The 25,539-nt window shown below is 44.8% G+C and overlaps 1 protein-coding gene across 2 annotated transcripts in view; it reads right to left on the bottom strand.

Moving 5' to 3' along the window:
• The window catches only part of LOC112260836 (serine/threonine-protein kinase STK11), a 37,647-nt gene extending 15,308 nt beyond the window's left edge, over positions 1 to 22,339 (bottom strand). Inside the window, exons 1-7 of one of the 2 annotated variants that reach the window (XM_024436197.2) lie at positions 22,187 to 22,339; positions 19,827 to 20,806; positions 13,140 to 13,223; positions 11,001 to 11,090; positions 7,838 to 7,970; positions 7,046 to 7,182; positions 6,574 to 6,701 (exon numbers count right to left, since the gene is read on the bottom strand). In XM_024436197.2, coding sequence (XP_024291965.1) covers positions 6,574 to 6,701; positions 7,046 to 7,182; positions 7,838 to 7,970; positions 11,001 to 11,090; positions 13,140 to 13,223; positions 19,827 to 20,110 — 856 coding nt within the window. In that variant the 5' untranslated portion in view covers positions 20,111 to 20,806; positions 22,187 to 22,339. Of the gene's footprint in view, positions 1 to 6,573; positions 6,702 to 7,045; positions 7,183 to 7,837; positions 7,971 to 11,000; positions 11,091 to 13,139; positions 13,224 to 19,826; positions 20,807 to 21,176; positions 21,200 to 22,186 lie in introns of those variants that run through there. The other variant, XM_024436198.2, reaches the window with a different exon arrangement.
• Between the last annotated feature and the right edge of the window lie 3,200 nt (positions 22,340 to 25,539).

Below are 25,539 nucleotides of genomic sequence, written 5' to 3'. Positions count from 1 at the left end.
TATATTGATTAGCCTACACTAGGGCTGAAAGGCGGGAACCCTTTCACCGAGATTAACCGCCCAAAACATTTTTCCCGGGTTAAATAACTGCGAGAAACCAGTAAATAATAATCAATTATTTCTATGAACAGCATGGCGTGAAATGGAACTGTTAAATGATATGTGATGTCTAAATCTGGCTTCTCTACAGCCTCTGTATGGTGAATCAACGCTCAGGGTGGGGAGACAGCTCATTTCACTATGGAGCGCAGTTCACAATGCATGTAGACCTATCATGGTCTCTTTTCCCTTTTTCGACAGGTAGGCCTACATTTGCTGCAGCATAGCTGGTGCTACAGTACTATAAAGACCGAATGTGTGTCTAATTTACCAATTTCCATCTGGATGTCGGGGGGGGTCACCTTGTTTTTTTAAATTGTAAAGATAATTATTATTTTAATTGCAGCTGCAGAGTTCAAATTAAAAAACTGAAAGTATTCAGACCCTTTGCTATGAGACTCAACATTGAGTTGATCCTTGAGATGTTCCTACAACTTGGTACCGGAACACCATTTACATTGACACTCCCCCCCACCACTTGTACAATGCTGATACTCACTGTTTGTTTGTTACCTACGCAGTCACTTCGCCCCCACCTACATGTACAGATTACCTCAACTAGGCTGTACCCCCGCACACCAACTCGGTATCGGTGCCCCCTGTATATAGCCTCATTACTGTTATTCTTATTGTGTTACTTTTTATTTTAGCCTACTTGGTAAATATTTTCTTCTTGAACTTCACAGTAAAGTCTACACTTGTGGCAAATAAAGTTTGATTTGGAACGGCACACACCCGTTTATATAAAAAGGGTCCAAACAGTTGACAGTGCATGTCAGACCAAAAACCAGGCCATGAGGTCAAAGGAATTGTCTGTAGAGCTCCAAGACAGGATTGGGTCGAGGCACAGATCTGGGGAAGGGTACGAAAACATTTCTGCAGTATTAAAAAAAGGTGCCCAAGAACACAGTGGTCTCCATCATTCTTAAACGGAAGATGTTTAGGACCACCAAGACTCTTCCTAGAGCTGACCGCCCTGCCAAACTGAGCAATCAGGGGAGAAGGGCCTTGTTCAGGGAGGTGACCAAGAACCCGGTGGTCACTCTGACAGAGCCCTAGAGTTCCTCTGTGGAGATGGGAGAACCTTCTATCTCTGCACCACTCCACCAATCTGTCCTTTATAGTAGAGTGGCCAGATGGATGTCACTCCTCAGTAAAAAGGCACATGGCAGCCGGCTTGGACTTAGCCAAAAGTGTCACGTCTGGAGGAAACCAGACACCGCTCATCACCAGGCCAAAACTATCCCTACGGTGAAGGATGGTGGTGGCAGAATCATGCTGTGGGGATATTTTTCAGCGGCAGGGACTGGGAGACTAGTCAGGATTGAGGGCAAGAACAAAGTAACCTACTCCAGAGTACTCAGGACCTCAGACTGTGGGCAAAGGTTCACCTCAAATCAAATCAAATTTTATTTGTCACATACACATGGTTAGCAGATGTTAATGCGAGTGTAGCGAAATGCTTGTGCACCGAAATGCACCTTCCAACAGGACAACGACCCTAAGCAAAAAGCCAACACCGCAGGAGTGCCTTCGGGACAAGTCTCTGAATGTCCTTGAGTGGCCAACCCAGAGACCGGACTTAAACCCGATCGAAAATCTCTGGAGAGACCTGAAAATGGCTGTGCAGCGACACTTCCCATCCATCCTGACAGTGCTTGAGGGGACCTGCAGAGAAGAATAGGAGAAACTTCCCAAATACGTGTGCCAAGCTTGTAGCATCATACCCAATTGCTGCCAAAATGTGCTTCGACACAATAATGAGTAAAGGGTCTAAATACTTATGTAAATGTATTGGTATTTTATTTTGAATAAATTTGCAAAACAAATCTAAAACCCATTTGGGGTATTGTGTGTTGATTGATGAGGAAATAAAAACAAGTTAATAAAAAACTTTAGAATAAGGCAAATGTGGAAAAAGTGAAGGCATCTGAAAGCACACAGACAGTACCAGTCAAAAGATGACACCTACTCATTCAAGAGTTTATTTTTTACTATTTTCTACATGGTAGAATAGTGAATACATCAAAACTATGAAATAACACATATGAAATCCTGTAGTAACCAAAAAAAGTAGCCATCCTTTGCCTTGACAGCTTTACACACTCGTGGCATGCTCTCAACCAGCTTCATGAGGTAGTCACCTGGAATGCTTTCCCAACAGTCTTGAAGGAGTTCCCACATATGCTGAGCACTTGTTGGCTGTTTGTCCTTCACTCTGTGGTCCAACTCATACCAATTGGGTTGAGGTCGGGTCACCTGATCAGGCACTCCATCACTCTCCTTGGTCAAATAGCCCTTACACAGCCTGGAGGTGTGTTTTGGGTCATTGTCCTGTTGAAAAACAAATGATAGTGGGACTAAGCGCAAACCAGATGTGAAGGCGTATCGCTGCAGAATGCTGTGGTAGTCATGCCTTGAATTCTAAATAAACAGACAGTGTCTTCAGCAAAGCACCCCCACCTCCATGCTTCACGGTGGGACCTATTCATATGAAGATCATCCGTTCATCTACTTTTCATCTCACAAAGACACGGTGGTTGGAACCAAAAATCTCAAATTTGGTCTCAGACCAAAAGGACAGACTTCCACCAGTCTAATGTCCATTGCTAGTGTTTCTTGGCCCAAGCAAGTCTTCTTATTGGCGTCCTTTAGTAGTGGTTTCTTTGCAGCAATTCAACCATGAAGGCCTGATTCACGCAGTCTCCTCTGAACAGTTGATGTTGAGATGTGTCTTACTTGAACTCTGTGAAGCATTTATTTGGGCTGCAATCTGAGGTGCAGTTAACTCTAATGAACTTTGGGTCTTCCTTCCTGTGGCGGTCCTCATGAGAGCCAGTTTCATCATAGCGCATGATGGTTTTTGCGACTGCACTTGAAGAAACTTTCAAAGTTCTTGAAATTTTCCAGATTGACTAACCTTCATGTCTTAAAGTAATGATGGACTGTCGGTTCTCTTTGCTTATTTGAGCTGTTCTTGCCATAATATGGACTCGGTCTTTTACCAAATAGGGCTATCTTCTGTACACCACCCCTACCTTGTCACAACAACTGATGGGCTCAAACACAATAAGGAAACAAATTCCACAAATTAACTTAACAAGGCACACCTGTTAATTGAAATGCATTCCAGGTGACTACCTCATGAAGCTGGTTGAGAGAATGCCAAGAGTGTGCAAAGCTGTCAAGGCAAAGGGTGCCTACTTTGAATAATCTCAAATATATTTTGATTTGTTTAACTCTTTTTTGGTTACTACATGATTCCATGTGTGTTATTTCATAGTTTAGGTCTTCACTATTATTCTACAATGTTAAATAAAATAAAAACTTAGGTGTGTCCAAACTTGTGACTGTGTATAGGAGCGCGAGAGATCCTAACCTACCCATTTCAGGTAATACATTCTATGCAGCATTAACCTTATATTTAGCTAATTAATAATGGGTTATGAATAATATGCTTCTAACTTGTAGCCTGTGTCTCTCACGCAACATGCGTGTTCTCCCATGGCCTCTCCTTAGCTCTTGCAGTCCCATGTAAGAAAAGCTAGACTAGAATAGGTTGCTTGACTTTTTTTGTTGTTGCATATCTTACACCAAGACTATTTGAACGGGGAAGTTATTTTTCGCTGAATGTTGAATACAGCAGCCAATAGAACTCACGGGTAGTTTGAAAGAAGAGCGGACGTGTGATGGGTATAAGCTATAGCAGCTATTTGTTCAGACCCATAACCATTCAATCAATCTTCGTGATGAGAAGTGAAAGCCTTCTGCATCTAATTCTATTATTCATTGATGTCATTAGAATAATTAAGATAAGGACGACAAAACATATTTAATTTAAACTGTTGAAAGTGAGGAAGGAATGAAGCAACAGAGAGAGAGGTAGCTAATAACATTAGGGGAAATATGGGTCAGCCTACTAATTATACAAATAGGCCATATATTTCCAAATCTAAATCAAATTTGCTAGCCTATACTTGTAACTTTGCTGCACCAGAATCACATGTTCTCTTCCTACTTTATTATGGTTTGGATGATGAGTCTAATTTCAGTCCATAGAATACAGTTCACACTCAAAAAGATTAGCCTACTAGAGCTAGTTTCATTTATTTCCCCAAGAGAGCATATAACCAGCTACATCTATGGGCTTTTTCTGTTGTGCGTAATGTGCAGCAGCCTATATCATATATGTATTTGATAACTGCACAATCATTTGGGCTTGGGCTCATTAAAATGTCATTTAATGTAGGGCTCATGAAATGTATTTAATATATGGTTCATTAGGCTCAGCTAGCACCCGGCTTGAATGTTCATGTTGATCAAAACTCTAATCAAATCCAGATGTATTTATATGCTTTATAATGCTTTTGAATGACACATCCGGTTTTGTCAGGAAATACTTTGAGGAAATTTATTCTCGGGATGGAACATTTCTAAAATACCGGGAAAATATTCAACCCTAGCCTACACTAAAGCAGTAATTCACATCTTCAAAAATGACCTTTGCTCCTGGTTCGATAACGGGCTGTGTCGCAGCCGGATGCGACCCGGGAGACGACGCACAATTGGCCCAGCGTCATCCGGGTTAGGGAAGGGTTTGGCCGGCTGGGATGTCCTTGTCCCATCACGCACTAGCAATTCCTGTGGCGATTCCTGTGGCGGGCCAGGCGCATACACACGTTCGCCAGGTGTATGGCGTTTCCTCCCAACACATTGATACAACTGGCCTCTGGGTTAAGCGAGCAGTGTGTCAAGAAGCAATGCGTCATGGCAGGGTGGCGTTTTGGAGGAGGATCGGCTCTCGACCTTCGCCTCTCCAGAGTCCGTACGGGAGTTGCAGCGATGGGACAAGACTATCTACCAATTGGATATCACAAAACTGGGGAGAAAAAGGGGCAAAATAAATAAACACTTTTGCGTCATCAGTGATGCAGCGCTTAATGCAATGTACATTTGAAGTACGCCATGCGTGCTGATGGTATTCATGGGCGTGCTGAAGGACACCTTTTGTGCCAGGCAGGGAGCTTATTTTAGAGACGGTAATTGCAGGCTAGCTCTCAGACCTGGGCTGCGTCACCAGACACATCTATACGTCACACATCAAGAGGAAATGGACCGCCGCAGTCAATGACAGAGCTGCCTAAAGCAACAGAAACCCGTTTTCTACGACTATTGATAAGCTTTCATTGTAGATCAAGCATTGCTTTGATAACAAAGAAGTTTGACGATTAAAACGATTCCAGTCTGAATCTGCTCTAGTTCACAAGATGTGTGTGGCACTTATTGGAAAGCTATGATGGGCGTTGCAGGCAAGGCTCTACTGCATCAGAGGAAAACCTTTGCCCTGTCCTACGCTACCCATTGCTATTAACCTAATGCCCTAATCCCTTCCAATACCAATCAGATCAACTGTGCCTTTGTGGTTAGAAAGTGATTCAGTACTTTCTAGAATGCCTAGATAATCACTACTTTGAGGCTGTTAATGTAATACAAATACTACTGTGCACACACACTTCTACATGTCACAAGGATGAAAAAAACCTTACTGAACACCAATAAAAAAAGAATATGATTTCTCGGTTTCCAGCATACCATTTCTAGTTTATTTCATTTTGAAGCATCTAGACTGCACCACAAGGTGTCCTTACATTCCTCTTCTCTGAATAAAATATATCCCTTTTATCGCTGAAGTCCCCAAGGCCAAATCTCATTGTCTGTGGTTGTACAGTATGCCCATGCATAGTCACAACTTTAAGTGCAGGGCTGCAAGCAGTGGAGCTAGTTTAGTGACTGCAGAGGTTAGGTGAATACACAGCCGTCCTTGGCCGAGGCCATTTTAATAGTCCACTGCTGTTCCTATATCAATGGGAAAGTGTGCAGAATAATTTCATTAGAGTGCAGGTTATGGAGTATCGTGTTATTCTGAACACACTTCTCAGGGCAGGCACGCCAGTTTAGACTAGCAGAAGTTACTCTTTGCAGCAGGTTAGGAGAATTCACATGGCAGGTTAGGAGAATTCACATGGCAGGTTAGGAGAATTAGCTCAAGAAAAGCATTAGGCTAACTAAAACGTGAACATATCTAGCTGTAACCAAGCCTGCCCTGAGAACACCCTATTCTTCCACTAATGCATTCTGCATAGATTACAGGCCTCCGATTATGACAGAGTCAACGTCATGGTGCCATCTACTGGACAAGCTCAGGCAACGCCACAGGGCATTTCTCAGTCTAGTCCAGTGACTCCCCTGACTAACGCAGAAGGATGGATAAATAGCAGTGTGCTGTTTTTCCCCCTCCAGCCCAGCAGTAACATTCAGATGATCTTCCATCTAGACCATGAGGAACTGCATTGGGTCGTTGAAGTTGACCTGGAAGAAATCTCTCCATGACCGGAGTGATCCACTTTGACAAGAGTGCAGTGTAAAGTGATGAGCTGAATGAACAGCTAAGTCAGTCATCATGGTCAGCCTCACCTTGCAATAGGTCTGACAGGGAGGGGCCACACTCCTCAGGAACACTGTAGTCTCCCTTCCCAATGTTCTCAAATAGCTTATAGATGTTGTCCCCTTCAAACGGATATAGACTCGTTGTAATGTTGTATCTACGGCAGGGAAAAGTGAAAACAGGCACGATATTACACACCATGAGTTTGAGACTTCATGTTATCTTATATGGACCACAAGCTATATATAACTAATTATCATAATGAAAATAGCAACAGCCATTTGAAGACTGAATGTTCAGGTTTCCATGAGTAAGAACACAAAGGATGATGTTGAAAAGAAGATCAACATAATGGTAATCAAAAGCACTAGATGACACTAGGCTGTTATCATTTGTCATCCTTTCAGATCAACACAAAGTCTTTGGGGCTGGGGGTCATGTCAGAGGGGGCTGGGGGTCATGTCAGAGGGGTGTGTGGACAGTGCAATAGCCATTACGCACAGTGTGACGCCTGCGGACCAGATGTCCACTTTGAACCCTGAAAACGTGTCCAGGCCGTTGGCGATCTCGGGGGGCTGAAACGCTGGCGAGCCCTGACTTGTACGGCACGTGTCATCCTTCGCAAACGGGTGCAGAGCCTGGCGGAGAGAGGGGGAAGAATATATATAAGAGCGAGGTAGGGAGAAAGAATAAGCTCACAATCAGCATGATCACTCAGAGTGAAGAATGCTGTCTGCACACATTAGTTAAGAACATGTACAGGTAACTGCCAAAATAAAAGGAAACACCTAAAAAGTGTCATCAGGGCGTTGGGCCACCAAGATCCAGAACAGCTTCAATGTGCCTTGGCATAGATTCTACAAGTGTCTGGAACTCTATTGGAGGGATGCGACGCCATTATTCCACGAGAAATCCATCATTTGTTGATGGAAAACGGCATCTCAGGCGCCGCTCCAGAATCTCCTAGAAGTGTTTATATCTGGTGACTGAGACGGCCATGACATTTGGTTTACATGCTCATCAAACCATTCAGTGATCACTTGTGCCCTGTAGGGGCATTGTCATCCTGGAAGAAACCACTCCTCAGGATAGAAACTAATCACCATAGGGCTGAAGGTGATCACTCAGAATGGCTGTGTATGGATTGGTGTTTACCTTGCCCTCTAAGGGGTTGAGTGGACCTTAACCATGCCAGGAAAACAGACCCCACACCTGAACAGAGCCTTTATTTTGGCAGTTATCTGTATGTCCCTAATAGTTGGTAATACAGGTAAATTATATTTGACCTCTCACCTCTGCCACACCCAGGTCTGAGATCTTGAGCGTGCCGTCAGTGGTCAGCAGCAGATTCCCTGGTTTAATGTCTTTGTGAACGATTCCCTGGCTGTGCAAATATTCAAGACCATCTAACAGCTGTAAAAAGTACCTGAGAGACACACACACAGACAGACAGACGACAGACAGGATTCACCATAGAGCTAATGTAGTCTAACTTGAGATCTGTGCATACGTTTCTATTTTGCATAAATCCCTCAACATCAGTGAGAAGAGTGTGAATTCAGCCATACATGACGTATCAATCCAAGCAATTTAATGTGTTTTATTCAAATGTGTGGCTATAAATCAGTGTAAACTCCCTATCTGCACCAGTCATCTAACAGCTGGGGATTTGTCCATTGACCAGGTATTCCTGCAATGGAGAGCTTTGCGAGGGGCGAGAGGATAGAGTGAGGGGCGAGCGGATAGAGCGAGGGGCGAGCGGATAGAGCGAGGGGCGAGCGGATAGAGCGAGGGGCGAGCGGATAGAGCGAGGGGCGAGCGGATAGAGCGAGAGGATAGAGCGAGGGCCGAGCGGATAGAGCGAGGGGCGAGCGGATAGAGCGAGAGGATAGATAGAGCGAGGGGCGAGCGGATAGAGCGAGGGGCGAGCGGATAGAGAGGGGCGAGCGGATAGAGCGAGAGGATAGAGCGAGAGGATAGAGCGAGGGGCGAGCGGATAGAGCGAGGGGCGAGAGGATAGAGCGAGGGGCGAGCGGATAGAGCGAGGGGCGAGCGGATAGAGCGAGCGGATAGAGCGAGAGGATAGAGCGAGGGCCGAGCGGATAGAGAGCGGATAGAGCGAGGGGCGAGCGGATAGAGAGCGGATAGAGCGAGGGGAGCGGATAGAGGGAGCGGATAGAGCGAGGGGCGAGCGGATAGAGCGAGGGGCGAGAGGATAGAGCGAGGGGCGAGCGGATAGAGCGAGGGGCGAGCGGATAGAGCGAGGGGCGAGCGGATAGAGCGAGGGGCGAGCGGATAGAGCGAGAGGATAGAGCGAGGGGCGAGCGGATAGAGCGAGGGGCGAGCGGATAGAGCGAGGGGCGAGCGGATAGAGCGAGGGGCGAGCGGATAGAGCGAGGGGCGAGCGGATAGAGCGAGAGGATAGAGCGAGGGGCGAGCGGATAGAGCGAGGGGCGAGCGGATAGAGCGAGGGGCGAGCGGATAGAGCGAGGGGCGGATAGAGCGAGAGGATAGAGCGAGGGGCGAGCGGATAGAGCGAGGGGCGAGCGGATAGAGCGAGGGGGAGCGGATAGAGCGAGAGGATAGAGCGAGAGGATAGAGCGAGGGGCGAGCGGATAGAGCGAGGGGCGAGAGGATAGAGCGAGGGGCGAGCGGATAGAGCGAGGGGCGAGCGGATAGAGCGAGCGGATAGAGCGAGAGGATAGAGCGAGGGGCGAGCGGATAGAGCGAGCGGATAGAGCGAGCGGATAGAGCGGATAGAGCGAGGGGCGAGCGGATAGAGGGAGCGGATAGAGCGAGGGGCGAGCGGATAGAGCGAGGGGCGAGAGGATAGAGCGAGGGGCGAGCGGATAGAGCGAGGGGCGAGCGGATAGAGCGAGGGGCGAGCGGATAGAGCGAGGGGCGAGCGGATAGAGCGAGAGGATAGAGCGAGGGGCGAGCGGATAGAGTGAGGGGCGAGAGGATAGAGCGAGCGGATAGAGCGAGGGGCGAGAGATAGAGCGGCTAGAGCGATAGAGCGAGCGAGAGGATAGAGCGAGAGGATAGAGCGAGGGCGAGGGATAGAGAGGGGCGAGCGGATAGAGCGAAGCGAATCCAGAGCGGATAGAACGAGGGGTGAGCGGATAGAGTGAGGGGAATAGAGCGAGGGGCGAGCGGATAGAGGGTGAGAGGATAGAGCGAACGAATAGAGCGAGAGTGAGCGGATAGAAGAGGTGAGCGAGAGGATAGAGCGAGGAGGTGAGAGGAGAGGATAGAGCGGCTAGAGCGATGGCGAGCGAGGGTCGAGAGGATAGAGCGAGTGCGAGGGGTGAGAGGATAGAGTGAACGAATAGAGCGAGTGCGAGGGGTGAGAGGATAGAGTGAACGAATAGAGCGAGTGAGGTGAGAGAAGAGAGTGAACGAATAGAGCGAGTGAGGTGAGAGAAGAGAGTGAACGAATAGAGCGAGTGAGGTGAGAGGATAGAGTGAACGAATAGAGCGAGTGAGGTGAGAGAAGAGTGAACGAATAGAGCGAGTGAGGTGAGAGAAGAGAGAACGAATAGAGCGAGTGAGGTGAGAGAAGAGAGTGAACGAATAGAGCGAGTGAGGTGAGAGGAGAGAGTGAACGAATAGAGCGAGTGAGGTGAGAGAAGAGAGTGAACGAATAGAGCGAGTGAGGTGAGAGGATAGTGAACGAATAGAGCGAGTGAGGTGAGAGGATAGTGAACGAATAGAGCGAGTGAGGTGAGAGGATAGTGAACGAATAGAGCGAGTGAGGTGAGAGAAGAGAGTGAACGAATAGAGCGAGTGAGGTGAGAGAAGAGAGTGAACGAATAGAGCGAGTGAGGTGAGAGAAGAGAGTGAACGAATAGAGCGAGTGAGGTGAGAGGATAGAGTGAACGAATAGAGCGAGTGAGGTGAGAGAAGAGAGTGAACGAATAGAGCGAGTGAGGTGAGAGGATAGAGTGAACGAATAGAGCGAGTGAGGTGAGAGGAGAGAGTGAACGAATAGAGCGAGTGAGGTGAGAGAAGAGAGTGAACGAATAGAGCGAGTGAGGTGAGAGGATAGAGTGAACGAATAGAGCGAGTGAGGTGAGAGAAGAGAGTGAACGAATAGAGCGAGTGAGGTGAGAGGATAGAGCGAGGGGCGAGCTGATAGAGCGAGAGCGAGCTCCGAGAGGATAGAGCGAGACCGAGCGAGCTCCGAGAGGATAGAGCGAGACCGAGCGAGGGGCGAGAGGGTAGCCTAGTGGTTAGAGCGTTGGACTAGTAACCGAAAGGTTGCAAGTTCGAATCCCCGAGCTGACAAGGTACAAATCTGTCGTTCTGCCCCTGAACAGGCAGTTAACCCACTGTTCCTAGGCCGTCATTGAAAATAAGAATTTGTTCTTAACTGACTTGCCTAGTAAAATAAAAAGGTAAAATTAAATCAAAAAAAATAATTTAAAAAAATAGAGCGAGCTGGCGAGAAACTTACCCGTGAGCTTGAAATACTGGAAATCTTTTCTCTGGGACGCTGTCCAGCATTTCTTGCATCCCACATACGCAATACTCCATCACCATATACGTGAGACAGGGAGTCAAGGGAATATTCAAAACAACACACTAATGAAAAGCATTTACACACTAAACAAACTGCCATATTAAAACACAACAGAAAAGGAAATACATTTTCCTTGTACATAATGCATTTAAAGTTACTGGCTCAAGAGTGGGAAATCAACTAAATATGTCTCGTTTTATTTGTTTAGGTGGGTTTCTCCAAGGCTTTAAGCAAGTAGCAATTTGAGTTCTTTGAACAAGAATTTAAAAAAAAAAAGGCAAAAACAAGATACAGTTACGGACAAAAACATTGGCACTTTTCTGGCCAGTGAAAGTCCAGATCTCAATCCTGTCCATAACCTGTCGAGATCTGGAAACAGCAGTCGGAGGGCAGCCTCAAACGTTGAAAAACTAGAGCAGAGCAATCTGCTGCTGAAGAGTAGAAAAGCTACACAGCAAGCTCATTGACAGCTACAAGAAGCATTTGTTGGCAGCTATATGTTGGCAAAAGGCTGTGCAACCAAGTACTATCTCTGGGGTGCCAATCAAAGTTTAGAAAAAGGTGGTTCTGCCATGTTGAAAATCCGTTAACAAGGTGTGGTGACCATATTATCATTAGGAATACTTCTGGATTGTGGCATTGAAGCTTATTTACGTCCCCAGAGGAACTCTTGGACACCATTTTTATGTCACTTGCAGTTTGAAAGAAGTCGCCATCTAGCTTTAGCTCAAATTTTAACTAGCACTAGAGAAATGACTGGAAGTCGATAGCCTTTCAGTAATTAGACTAAAGAGCCTCTGGGGAAGTATATAATTAATTGCCAAAATCCCGAAGTATCCCTTTAAGAAAAGTGCAAAGGTGCCAATATATTTGGCCGCAGCTGTATAATCGTTTGGCTCATAATCAATGTGACATCATCTTAGCAAGAAAACCTCTAGGTAGATATGGTAGGGGAAGAGAAGTGGGATGATTCAGAATAGAGTGACTGATGTGGTTGTCTCATCTAGCCACCTTAAGATGAATGCACTAAGTAAATCACTCTGGATAAGAGCATCTGTTAAAAGACTAACATGTATCCTATACAAGATGCCAGCGTTTGTGTCGGTATACTGAGCTCTGTGTAAAATATGCAGGCTATTACTCCCAAGAAAACCAAACATGGGTGGAAGGGCTCAATTGTTTACTGGTTATGACCCATGTAAGATAGGGAGAAAGAGCAAGAGTGTGTGCAGACAGAGAGAGGAGGAGCAAGAGTGTGTGCAGACAGAGAGAGGAGGAGCAAGAGTGTGTGCAGACAGAGAGAGGAGGAGCAAGAGTGTGTGCAGACAGAGAGAGGAGGAGCAAGAGTGCAGACAGAGAGAGGAGGAGCAAGTGCAGACAGAGAGAGGAGGAGCAAGAGTGTGTGCAGACAGAGAGAGGAGGAGCAAGAGTGTGTGCAGACAGAGAGAGGAGGAGCAAGAGTGTGTGCAGACAGAGAGAGGAGGAGCAAGAGTGTGTGCAGACAGAGAGAGGAGGAGCAAGAGTGTGTGCAGACAGAGAGGAGGAGCAAGAGTGTGTGCAGACAGAGAGAGGAGGAGCAAGAGTGTGTGCAGACAGAGAGAGGAGGAGCAAGAGTGTGTGCAGACAGAGAGAGGAGGAGAAAGAGTGTGTGCAGCAGACAGAGAAAGGAGGAGAAAGAGTGTGTGCAGACAGAGAGGAGGAGCAAGAGTGTGTGCAGACAGAGAGAGGAGGAGCAAGAGTGTGTGCAGACAGAGAGGAGGAGCAAGAGTGTGTGCAGACAGAGAGAGGAGGAGAAAGAGTGTGTGCAGACAGAGAGAGGAGGAGAAAGAGTGTGTGCAGACAGAGAGAGGAGGAGAAAGAGCATCTGCATCAAGATTCTCTCCACTGCTGCAGGATAGAGGGGCACACACACAGCTAGGAGAGCCTGCAGTGTCAGAGTTCACTTCAACAGAGAGGAAGTAGGGGAGTAGACAATTCATAAGGAAATCTTTCCACCCTCATCAATTTACAAACATTCCACACACACACTAATGGTGCTTAAAATGTACACACACACACAGGAAGAAAGAATATATTTTCTGCTTCTCTTCATTGTACAACACGTCCACCAAATGGATCACATTTTTGTTCTGAAGTCTCCGGAGCAGCTGGATCTCCCTGAAACACAAACAAGTTACAAATTCAACCATCCATCACAACTAAAACATTGGTGAAATAAAACAAATTAAAATCACATTGTAAGATAAAGAGTGTGACTTTAGTCTTTGCCTAAATATCACAAATCTGAAAAATAAATGAGAAAGGAAATGGGAATGACGCATTAGTGTGGCTATAGCAACAAGCTCAGTATAGACACATATCTGTGAACTGACCTTGGAAAGGGAGTTTAGAGTCACCCCCCAGCACCACCACGACAAACCCCCAGGAGACTCCACATTCATCTGAGAGCTGCTACAGAGTTGCCTGCCTGCCACTAATGAATACAGCCAGTGCATGAAGGGCGTGCGAGCGCACACACACACGGCAGTGTGTATATGTTTTAGTCTAGATCACAGAACATCCCCATAGCGGACTGGTTTTTAAAACGAATCCTCTAGGTGTTTAAATTCACCATGCCATTCAAATGGGAAGGAAGGATACGTCAGCTACATTTGAAAGGGAATTTTCATGAGTACATTTTCTCCTCTTAGGGTAATCTTACATCTTGTAATAAGTTAATTAAGCCAGCGTGTCACTGCACAGGCATGGGGATGCCCACGGTGTATTGAAGCACCATGTAGGGCAAGGATTCACTAACTTTCCCACTCGGGGCCCCCTTCCAGCATTAGGGAACACCCCCTGTACGCACCACATCTATTTCTATGGGCACAAGCTCCCGTTCATGACTCACTGTTCACACCCTTGTCGTTGGAGAGAATTTAGCAGGTTTAAAGCTTATTTCCTGCAATACTACACAAAGAAAATGTTTCAGTTTTAAATTCTATACATATTGCCATGTCTAATGTGTATTCATGGGATATTTCAGTGACTAAAATTACAACTATATCTATGGGCTAAGAAAAACTAAATAATTAAAATGTCAGCTAACATGGGCTAGTTGATGTGCACCTTTCGGATTAGAAATCTCTCTGAGGTCTGTAATGATGGACATGACAAGAGGAACTGGTGATACACTACACAATTTCTATATTGCACTTTGTGCATTCTACTATTACAACTTTCAAGAGTAAGACTGAGTTCCATTAAAATAATAATGAGGAGGACAAACACACACCCTCTTTCTCTAGTCTGAACTGTCAGTCTCTATACACTGTACTGTAGATCACTCTGTACGGTGCCCGTTTATGTCATCTTAGCCTGCATTCACAGGCTGGCCCAGTCCTCTGCTTTATACACTACTACTGCATCACTACCGAGAGAGTCAGAGAGACATCCCACATGCACACTGCCACACACATCAAAATGGACTAACACTGTTGCAAAATAAAATGTATTGCACACGTCGTGGAGAACATGGAAAAGAAAACGAACTTTAGTCATACTAGTAAAGAGCAGCATGACCAATCAAAATGAGTTATTGTGTTGCTTTACCATCGGTGCTGTAAATATAAGCCTATGTGTATGAGAATTGTGGTCACTTCACTTCCTAGTACTAAAAAGGCAATTGATAAACCTTTGCAGCATCATCTATCCCATTCGAGGTTAAAAACATTCCGCATTCAACGAGTGTGAGCAGCACTGCTGTTTTCTAAGAAAATACAGAAATCAGAGTGTCAGCTTTTTGCTGTCTAAAAGCACCATGTCTGCTGCATAGAGAGTCTATCTGCAGTGGATCCAATATCCCTCTGTGGGATGGTCCAGGAGGACGGAAACTTGCACTTTAACAAAACTTGTTTACTATTTATCGACTGACTACAAAAATAGCTTTGGCTACATTCTACAGCTGCATTACCTTCTCAGTTAATTCATTATGACGACAAACTTGCTGAATTTTACATGCTCGTCGTCCAATGAAATCACTCAATGAACACACCTCCCCCGCTCAGGAGTTCTAGTCCAGAGGGGTGTGTGTGTGTGTGTGTGTGTGTGTGTGTGTGGCATTCCAAACCAGGGCTCAGCTTTCCGGAGGCGTTGCCCAAGCAACAGGAGTGGTCATAGTGAGAGTGTACCTACCCCCTGGCAACCCCGGGCAATGTAAGAAGGAAGTGTTTGGCAAACAGGAATGCTAAGTGATGGCTGCTGTGAGAGTAGAGAGAGAGGAGAGGGGCTAAGGGTAGTACTGTTGTGGCATCCAGAGCCTTATAAGGCTAGGGAAGGCTCTCACACAGGCTCAAACCCATAGGATAGGGCCCACCTACACAGACATGCACAAACATATTACAGGCATACTAGTCTGTTTCCACCAAAACAGTGTGAGAAACTCGAGCATGTCGGCTACACAACAACTCACACCCTGACGCACAGGAGGCGGCTTAGTTTTAGGCAAAGCTTTGTTTAGATAAAGAGGGTGTGAGTATGATGCAAGACAGAGCATTGCATTCTCCATAACACTGGCAGTGGGTAGCCTAGACAACATTTTAACATAATCAAGTCAGTGTAATCACATTCAAAAGAGTAATTGAATCAAACCAAACCAGAACTTGCAACCCAAACCAATAAAACGTGCACTGTTACAGCAAAGGTTTTCTACAAAAGCCTCAAAATATGTACTGAGACCCTGCGATTTACAGTAAAGCAACCTAAACTAAGTTGTTCATCCATCTCTAAACACTTCCCCTCGGTGGGAAATAATTTGACAGTTAGCTCGCACATCACAGAAGAATATTAAATAATCTCCATTGTGTGATTAAAACCTTGGCTGTCCATGTGAAAGGGAGGATGGAGGAAAACTATTTATAGAAAGAGACTGACAAGAGAGAGAATATGAAATGTCTATTCCTTTGGAACTTTTGTGAGAGTAGTGTTTGTTTATTTCACTTTTGTTTATTATCTATTTCACTTGCTTTGACAATGTTTCCCATGCCAATAAAGCCATTTGAATTGAGAAAGGAGAAAGAGAATCAAGGAAATAAACAACGGGCGTACAACTTCAGTCTCCATTAGAGGGGAAAGTATGTGGCTCTGGGTCACAATGATGCTGGGAATAGAACCAGAGGAGGGCTGAGGGTTAAGCCCATACCAAAACCATATATTTAAACACATGGATCTGTCCTACACTGTAAGAATGAAAGCCCAATATGAATGAGCTACGTGTGAGTTCGGATCAACAAAACAAACATGAGACGAGTGAACAGTAATGGAGAACATTACTGCGTTTTCATCATGGGAAGAAGGGTTGCACTGATGCAGGCATATACATCTTCAACTATGGCTCTGCCATGTATGGAGGAGAGGGCTGTATTGGAAGAGGAGAGGGCTGTATTGGAAGAGGAGAGGGCTGTATTGGAAGAGGAGAGTACTTCGTCTTTTAATATGTCCTAGAACTACTGTTAGGGGTTAGAGAAAAACGAATTGAGCACTGCAACAAATTAAACAACCTAGGCCAGATTAGGGACACAGATATGCACATATCAAGTCACCACAAATAAAACCTCCCAAAGAAATTGAGTGTGTTCTGCAAGGGTGTAATCTATTCCTTCTAAACATATTACAAATAAAAGATAGCACTTCATTGTAAAATAATAGGTGCTGTAGTGGAGCAGGTCGAGAGTTACAAGTTCCTTGATGTATTGGAAGAGGAGGGAGATGTATTGGAAGAGGAGGGAGATGTCTTGGAAGAGGAGGGAGATGTATTGGAAGAGGAGGGAGATGTATTGGAAGAGGAGGGAGATGTATTGGAAGAGGAGGGAGATGTATTGGAAGAGGGGGAAATGCAAACAAAGATCCAAAGTGTTGTTAACTTTTAACAGGGGGGGATGATAGTCAGTCATATGTTGGAAAAAGCGTAGGGATACACCGTAGGGATACACCGTAGGGAAAAGCGTAGGGATACACCGTAGGGAAAAGCGTAGGGATACACCGTAGGGAAAAGCGTAGGGATACACCGTAGGGAAAAGCGTAGGGATACACCGTAGGGAAAAGCGTAGGGATACACCGTAGGGAAAAGCGTAGGGATACACCGTAGGGAAAAGCGTAGGGATACACCGTAGGGAAAAGCGTAGGGATACACCGTAGGGAAAAGCGTAGGGATACACCGTAGGGAAAAGCGTAGGGATACACCGTAGGGAAAAGCGTAGGGATACACCGTAGGGAAAAGCGTAGGGATACACCGTAGGGAAAAGCGTAGGGATACACCGTAGGGAAAAGCGTAGGGATACACCGTAGGGAAAAGCGTAGGGATACACCGTAGGGAAAAGCGTAGGGATACACCGTAGGGAAAAGCGTAGGGATACACCGTAGGGAAAAGCGTAGGGATACACCGTAGGGAAAAGCGTAGGGATACACCGTAGGGAAAAGCGTAGGGATACACCGTAGGGAAAAGCGTAGGGATACACTGTAGGGAAAAGCGTAGGGATACACTGTAGGGAAAAGCGTAGGGATACACTGTAGGGAAAAGCGTAGGGATACACTGTAGGGAAAAGCGTAGGGATACACTGTAGGGGGAAACACTGTAGGGAAAAGGGATACACTGTAGGGAAAAGCGTAGGGATACACTGTAGGGAAAAGCGTAGGGATACACTGTAGGGAAAAGCGTAGGGATACACTGTAGGGAAAAGCGTAGGGATACACTGTAGGGAAAAGCGTAGGGATACACTGTAGGGAAAAGCGTAGGGATACACTGTAGGGAAAAGCGTAGGGATACACTGTAGGGAAAAGCGTAGGGATACACTGTAGGGAAAAGCGTAGGGATACACTGTAGGGAAAAGCGTAGGGATACACTGTAGGGAAAAGCGTAGGGATACACTGTAGGGAAAAGCGTAGGGATACACTGTAGGGAAAAGCGTAGGGATACACTGTAGGGAAAAGCGTAGGGATACACTGTAGGGAAAAGCGTAGGGATACACTGTAGGGAAAAGCGTAGGGATACACTGTGATACACTGTAGGAAAAGCGTAGGGATACACTGTAGGGAAAAGCGTAGGGATACACTGTAGGGAAAAGCGTAGGGATACACTGTAGGGAAAAGCGTAGGGATACACTGTAGGGAAAAGCGTAGGGATACACTGTAGGGAAAAGCGTAGGGATACACTGTAGGGAAAAGCGTAGGGATACAGGGATACACTGTAGGGAAAAGCGTAGGGATACACTGTAGGGAAAAGCGTAGGGATACACTGTAGGGAAAAGCGTAGGGATACACTGTAGGGAAAAGCGTAGGGATACACTGTAGGGAAAAGCGTAGGGATACACTGTAGGGAAAAGCGTAGGGATACACTGTAGGGAAAAGCGTAGGGATACACTGTAGGGAAAAGCGTAGGGATACACTGTAGGGAAAAGCGTAGGGATACACTGTAGGGAAAAGCGTAGGGATACACTGTAGGGAAAAGCGTAGGGATACACTGTAGGGAAAAGCGTAGGGATACACTGTAGGGAAAAGCGTAGGGATACACTGTAGGGAAAAGCGTAGGGATACACTGTAGGGAAAAGCGTAGGGATACACTGTAGGGAAAAGCGTAGGGATACACTGTAGGGAAAAGCGTAGGGATACACTGTAGGGAAAAGCGTAGGGATACACTGTAGGAAAAGCGTAGGGATACACTGTAGGGAAAAGCGTAGGGATACACTGTAGGGAAAAGCGTAGGGATACACTGTAGGGAAAAGCGTAGGGATACACTGTAGGGAAAAGCGTAGGGATACACTGTAGGGAAAAGCGTAGGGATACACTGTAGGGAAAAGCGTAGGGATACACTGTAGGGAAAAGCGTAGGGATACACTGTAGGGAAAAGCGTAGGGATACACTGTAGGGAAAAGCGTAGGGATACACTGTAGGGAAAAGCGTAGGGATACACTGTAGGGAAAAGCGTAGGGATACACTGTAGGGAAAAGCGTAGGGATACACTGTAGGGAAAAGCGTAGGGATACACTGTAGGGAAAAGCGTAGGGATACACTGTAGGGAAAAGCGTAGGGATACACTGTAGGGAAAAGCGTAGGGATACACTGTAGGGAAAAGCGTAGGGATACACTGTAGGGAAAAGCGTAGGGATACACTGTAGGGAAAAGCGTAGGGATACACTGTAGGGAAAACCGACACTGTAGGGAAAACCGGAGGGAGACACTGTAGGGAAAACCGTAGGGATACACTGTAGGGAAACCCTACACTGTAGGGAAAACCGGAGGGAGACACTGTAGGGAAAACCGTAGGGATACACTGTAGGGAAAACCGTAGGAAAACACTGTAGGGAAAACCTACACTGTAGGGAAAACCGTAGGGAAACACTGTAGGGAAAACCTACACTGTAGGGAAAACCGGAGGGAGACACTGTAGGGAACCTACACTGTAGGCGTGAATACAGCACTAGGCTATGCACGCCGCTTAAGCTAAATCAGAGACAATCTAAAGCAGTATACCCAGACAATCATCCAATAGCAGTGACATTAGTCGTTAATCAATTGTGCTTGACGATGCATGACCAAGAGTGCAAATCAGAGGAAAGAAGAGAGAGGGAGCAAGAAAGAGAAATGAAGACCAAGTGAAAAATCACACACTGACACGAGAGCAACCCACCACATCCCCCCACTCCATCCCTCCCACCGTCCCTCTTTCCCTTCCACCGTCCGTCCGTCCGTCCGTCCCTCCTTCCCTCCCAAAACCCCACTACTTACTTCTTCACGTTGGCCTCTCCATTGGGGATCCTTCTGAGCTTCTTCTTCTTGAGGATCTTGACGGCCCTGCGACACAGCGTGTCAGAGTCCAGCATCTCCTTCACCTTACCGTAGGAGCCCTCCCCCAACAGGTCTCCCATCAGGTACTTCCCGATCAGCTTGGCCCTCTTCCTGCGCGGCTGGTAGATCACCTCTGTGGAGTCGATGCGGTGGATGAACGTGTCCATGCCCATCAGCTCATTCTCAGTCAGATAGTCCAGGTGCTGCAGCTCCCCGACACTCATGGTTAAATCAACTTAGTTACTGTAGCGTGTTGCGTCCAGACAGTCCAATATAGTGGACTGTGACCTCAAGCCTTTGGCTTGGGCTGTGTATGCTGGTGGCTCAGGGACACAGTTCAATTAGAAAACACTAAGTGACATTGGAGGTGTAGCCAGGCATGGGCATTGAGAGAAACAGTTTACCTTGTAATAGAGTAGGTCTGTAAACACAGAGGTTAGTTTAAGTTCGTGGGAACAAGATGTAGGCTAGCTGTAAACGTTTCCAGAGTGGTGTGGGGTAGTTAACTAAGACCCAGCGATGCCAAGGTTCCAGGGTGAAAAGATTTGTGGAGAGTTCAGGCTGTGGGACAGGTGCTACTGAGCAGAGTGGAACGTCTGGCTGAGTTTATATTTCGCTGCTTAGCTCCATGTCACCTCCATCTGTGATCTGATATGAGATGGCGACATGCAGACGGAGAGGTAACCAGTCCGTTTTCAAAGCCAAGCAAAGCATGACGGCCATAGAACCTTGTAGCGATCCATGGTCACCATTGGTTTGCCTTGATCTAAGTGCAGATGCAATAAATACTCAATCACACCTAAATGTGTTATTTCAGTCTTTAGTATGGTTATGCTCTGGGTCCTAGATGTATTGTCAGCTCTTCTATGGAGTTCACTAGTCTTTCCCAGTTGGCAACTCAGGATACTGCTCCAGAGAACCTGTGGGTCAAAAATGTAGCTAATCAACAGTCAAATTTTTCATCAATCAAGGAATATTTGCCTACTAACATTTAAATGTTAATTTTGTAGGAAATGAGTGACAGCTACAGGTCCACAAGGCTGGTTATGCATTTTAGGATACTTTTCTGTTCTGGTGTCAAAATACTAAAACCATAAGATCAATATTTCACGACGCAAGTAAACAAGGACTAATCGAGAATGTCACAGCCGATTCTGTTGCACGACTCAGTCAGTTAATGCCTGTCGCACATTAAAAAAAAGAAGAAGCTTGCAACCAAGCGGAGTTAGCTAGCTATTTTGATATTTGCCGATTATTTCAGTAGCTAGCTTGCTACCTTCCCCAACTCACTGTAGCTCGCTAACACGCTTTTGACACCTCAACGTTAGGAGAGGTAAAATGGGTTTTATACCGGATATTCGGGTCTCTCGTAAATAGATATTGAACCAAGCATGAATGATATATTCTGAATCAGGGATGGATTGAGAACAATCCACACCTTTATTTTCTTGTTAGACTATTTCAGATTTCAATAGGTCTCCCCCTATGAGTCGGGGGACAATGGACAGTTTTATTTTATCTTCAGGGTTTCAATCCTCCTCCAAATAAATCAATAAATAAAAAAGTTAAATAGGAAAGTCGGTTAAGAACAAATTCTTATTTACAATGACAGCCTACCCCGGGCGACGCTGGGCCAATTGTGCGCCGTCCTATGGGACTCCCAATCACAGCCGGATATGATACAGCCTGGATTCAAACCAGGGACTGTAGTGACACCTCTTGCACTGAGATGCAATGCCTTAGACCACTGCACCACTCAGGAGCCCAAAAAGCTGTGGATTTTTGACCATCCTCCCATGATTCAGAATATATCATTATCAGTCATGGCACACTTTGTGGAAGAGCTATTGAAGATTGAAATCCAAAGTCATACTATTATTTTTTTTAAGATGTGAATTGTTCTCATCCATCCCGATTCAGAATATACCATCTTCATAGTCATGGCATGTTTGGGTTTAATAGCTATCGACAAGAGAAAACCCCGAATATCCGATATAAAACTAATTTCATCTAGGTGTCAAACCTTAACTCCAATCTTCCCGAAAACTCACACGAATTCACAATTTCATTCTAACTAACCAGATAACTCGTCTAACTGTATGCAATGGGTGTTTCGTTAGCTAGCTATGTGGTTAGGCTATGTTAAAAATCGGATAAAGTTACTAGCAAGTAAGAAGTACAGTAACGACGTTATATCCTTTCTACCTAGCTACCCGGCAGGAGCTAACGGCTAAATACAAATTAAAGTGGATGGTAGATATGCTAGCCAAATGTCAGCATTTTGTGGTAAAGGGTCTCACCTTAACATCCAGACTCTATCGACAGATGTTATGTAGTGTTTTATTTTTCTCTGTCTGCATAAATATGAGGTTTGCTATTATTGATGCAGCTGCTATCAGGTTGCCGCCATCTTGTTTACCTCCCCCCTCTCTCCAGGCCATTGACTATCAATAGGTACTGAATATATGCTCCAGTTGAATGAAAGCCAACATCTCGTCTACATTGTCCCAGACTATGTATTATTATTTCACACTCACAGCCTTCACAAAATGTACTTTGCCTTTTAATATGTCCTAGAACTACTGTTAGGGGTTAGAGAAAAACTAATTGAGCACTGCAACAAATTAAACAACCTAGGCCAGATTAGGGACACAAATATGCACATATAAAGTCACCACAAATAAAACCTCCCAAAGAAATTGCACATGTTCATGTGTTCTGCAAGGGTGTAATCTATTCCTTCTAAACATATCACAAATAAAAGATAGCGGTACCAGAGCGCCAAGTCTAGGTCCAAAAGACTGCTGAACAATTAATAAAATGGCCACCCGGACTATTTGCACCCAGGGGTGCTTTAATTGCTGTTGATGTCATTCTTAATGTTCGGTTTTAGGTAATCCTGAACACAGCCCTATTTCAGGTCACAGCAGTGCAGTCAGTGGTGTTGACCTGCTTTCCGCACTGACTGCATACTGGCCAACCCTGTCCCACTACACAAGTATCCAGCTACCACAGCCTCAGAGGCCAACCCTTTTTTGCTTAGCTGACCGATCTGGGTTATTTTTAACCGGTGTAAACCCCAGGGAATATCAAACTGAAGCTCTGATTTCACAGATCTGTTACCCTCCTCATTAGAGGACCACCATGGCTGCCAAATGCTGGGGCTGATCAATTAGGAGTTATAGGATAACCCCCCATACCTGGATGTAAGGGGTACATAATGAGGTCAGGGTTGTCATGCACCCCAAAAAATCTGAGGGGGCATAAAGTACTTGAGGAAGGCTGGGGGGTGGTCCGTAAGTAGGATCATTTGGTATTTTTAAAACACCTGAAACAGCTTTTTCCTGCAATCTAGATCCATAATCATTATGCTTCATTCTCAGTGGACGAAAAAGTACCCAATTGTCATACTTGAGTAAAATTAAAGATACCTAAATAGAAACAACTCAAGTAAAAGTGAAAGTCACCCAGTAAAATAATACTTAAGTAAAAGTCTAAAAGTATTTGGTTTTAAATATACTTAAGTATATATAAAAAAATGCAATTGCTAAAATATACTTAAGTATCAAAAGTAAAAGTATAAATTGTTTAAAATTCCCTAGTTCATTTTTTTTAACGGATAGCCAGGGGCACACTCAAACACTCGGACATAATTTACAAACGAAGCATTTGTGTTTCGTGAGTCCGCCCAATCAGAAACAGTAGGGATAACGAGGGATGATTATTGAGGATTTGTAATGAGTACTTTTGGATGAGAAAATGAATGGAGTAAAAAGTAGAACATTTTCTTTAGGTATGTAGTGAAGTAAAAGTAGTCAAAAATATAAATAGTAAAGTACAGATACCCCAAAAATCTACTTAAGTACTTGACACTAGTGTTAATTCTATGTTTTAAAAAAGTGTATTTTTCAGCATAACTAAGCATACCTCTGGAGCGGTCTGTATCCTCCTGACTGGTGACTATTACCCTCTGCACCTCTGGGTAATAGACTGTCTTATTCAGTACATTTAGTTGTTGCTTGCTTTTCTAAGGTCTACCAATCTTGCCAGCTAAGATAGACAAGCAAGCTACTCTATTTTTATTTAACTAGGCAAATCAGTTAAGAACAAATTCTTATTTACAATGACAGCCTAACCCAGCCCAGCCTGGGTCAATTGTGCGCCACCCTATGGGATTCCCAATCACGGCCAGATGTGATACAGCCTGGATTTGAACCAGGGTCTGTAGTGACACCTCTAGCACTGAGATGCAGTGCCTTGGACCACTACGCCACTCGGGAGCCCTCTAACTTGATTGATAGCCTTAGATGGCTTCTTGGTAGCTAGTTATAAGGTTGGGAGACTGGGAACCTATACGGGCTAGCAAAAGCAAACTTCATTCAATTGCTAGGTGGCTAGTAGTATTACAGAGAAACAACCCCCCTCCCAAAAAAATACATTTAATTATTTTTAAAATAAAATAAATAACACACATATACATATATATATATATATATATACAGTACCATTCAAAAGTTTGGAAACCCCTACTAATTCAAGGGTTTTTCTAGATTTTTACTATTTTCTACATTGTAGAATAGTAGTGAAGACATCAAAACTATAAAATAACACATATGGAATCATGTAGTAACCACAAAAGTGTTAACCTCTTTGGGCTAGGGGGCAGTATTCGGAAGTTTGGATGACTGACGTGCCCAAAGTAAACTGTCTGTTACTCAGGCCCAGAAGCTAAGATATGCATATACTTGGTAGCATTGGATAGAAAACACTCTGAAGTTTCTAAAACTGTTAAAAGGAATGTCTGTAGTATAACAGAACTGATATGGAAGGTGTAAAACCCGAAGAGAATCCATCCAGATATTTTTTTTAGGTCACAGGCTAGTTCAATGCTAGTCTATGGGATATTCAAATAAATTCCTCACAGATTGCAGTTCCTATGGCTTCCACTAGTTGTTAACAGTCTTTAGAAAGGGTTCCAGGCTTGTTTTTTGAAAAATGAGCAAGTATTTGTCGTTTTTCTAAGTTGTCCCTCGTTAGGACTCCAGTCTTGATGCGCTCGTGAATGAGTGCGCGCACTTTGTTATTTATCTCCGGTATTGAACATACTACACTCCGTCTTAAATTGTATCATTTATTTACATATTAGGGTACCTGAGGATTGATTAGAAATGTTGTTTGACTTGTTTGGACAAAGTTTACCGGTAACCTTTGGGATTCCTTTGTCTGCATGTTGAACAAGTGGAAAGGGTGGATTACTGAATCAAACGCGTCAACTAAACTGACTTTTTTGGGATATAAAAAAGGACTTTATCGAACAAAACAACTATTTGTTGTGTAGCTGGAACCCTTGGGATTGCAAACAGAGGAAGATCTTCAAAAGGTAAGTGATTTATTTTAACGCTATTTCTGATTTTTGTGACGCCTCTGCTGGTTTGAAAAATGTTTTTAATGATGTGCGCTGTCCTAAGATCATTGCATGGTATGCTTTCGCCGTAAAGCCTTTTTGAAATCTGACAATGCAGTTGGATTAGCAAGAAGTTAAGCTTTTAAACGATGTAAGACACTTGTATTTTCATGAATGTTTAATATTACAATTTTTGTATTTTAAGTTTTGCACTCTGCAATTTCATGTTGTCATTGTGGAACGCTAGCG

Source organism: Oncorhynchus tshawytscha, linkage group LG10 (genome assembly GCF_018296145.1).
Source record: "Oncorhynchus tshawytscha isolate Ot180627B linkage group LG10, Otsh_v2.0, whole genome shotgun sequence".
Lineage (NCBI taxonomy): Eukaryota > Metazoa > Chordata > Actinopteri > Salmoniformes > Salmonidae > Oncorhynchus > Oncorhynchus tshawytscha.
This window is presented reverse-complemented; position numbering and strand designations above follow the sequence as displayed.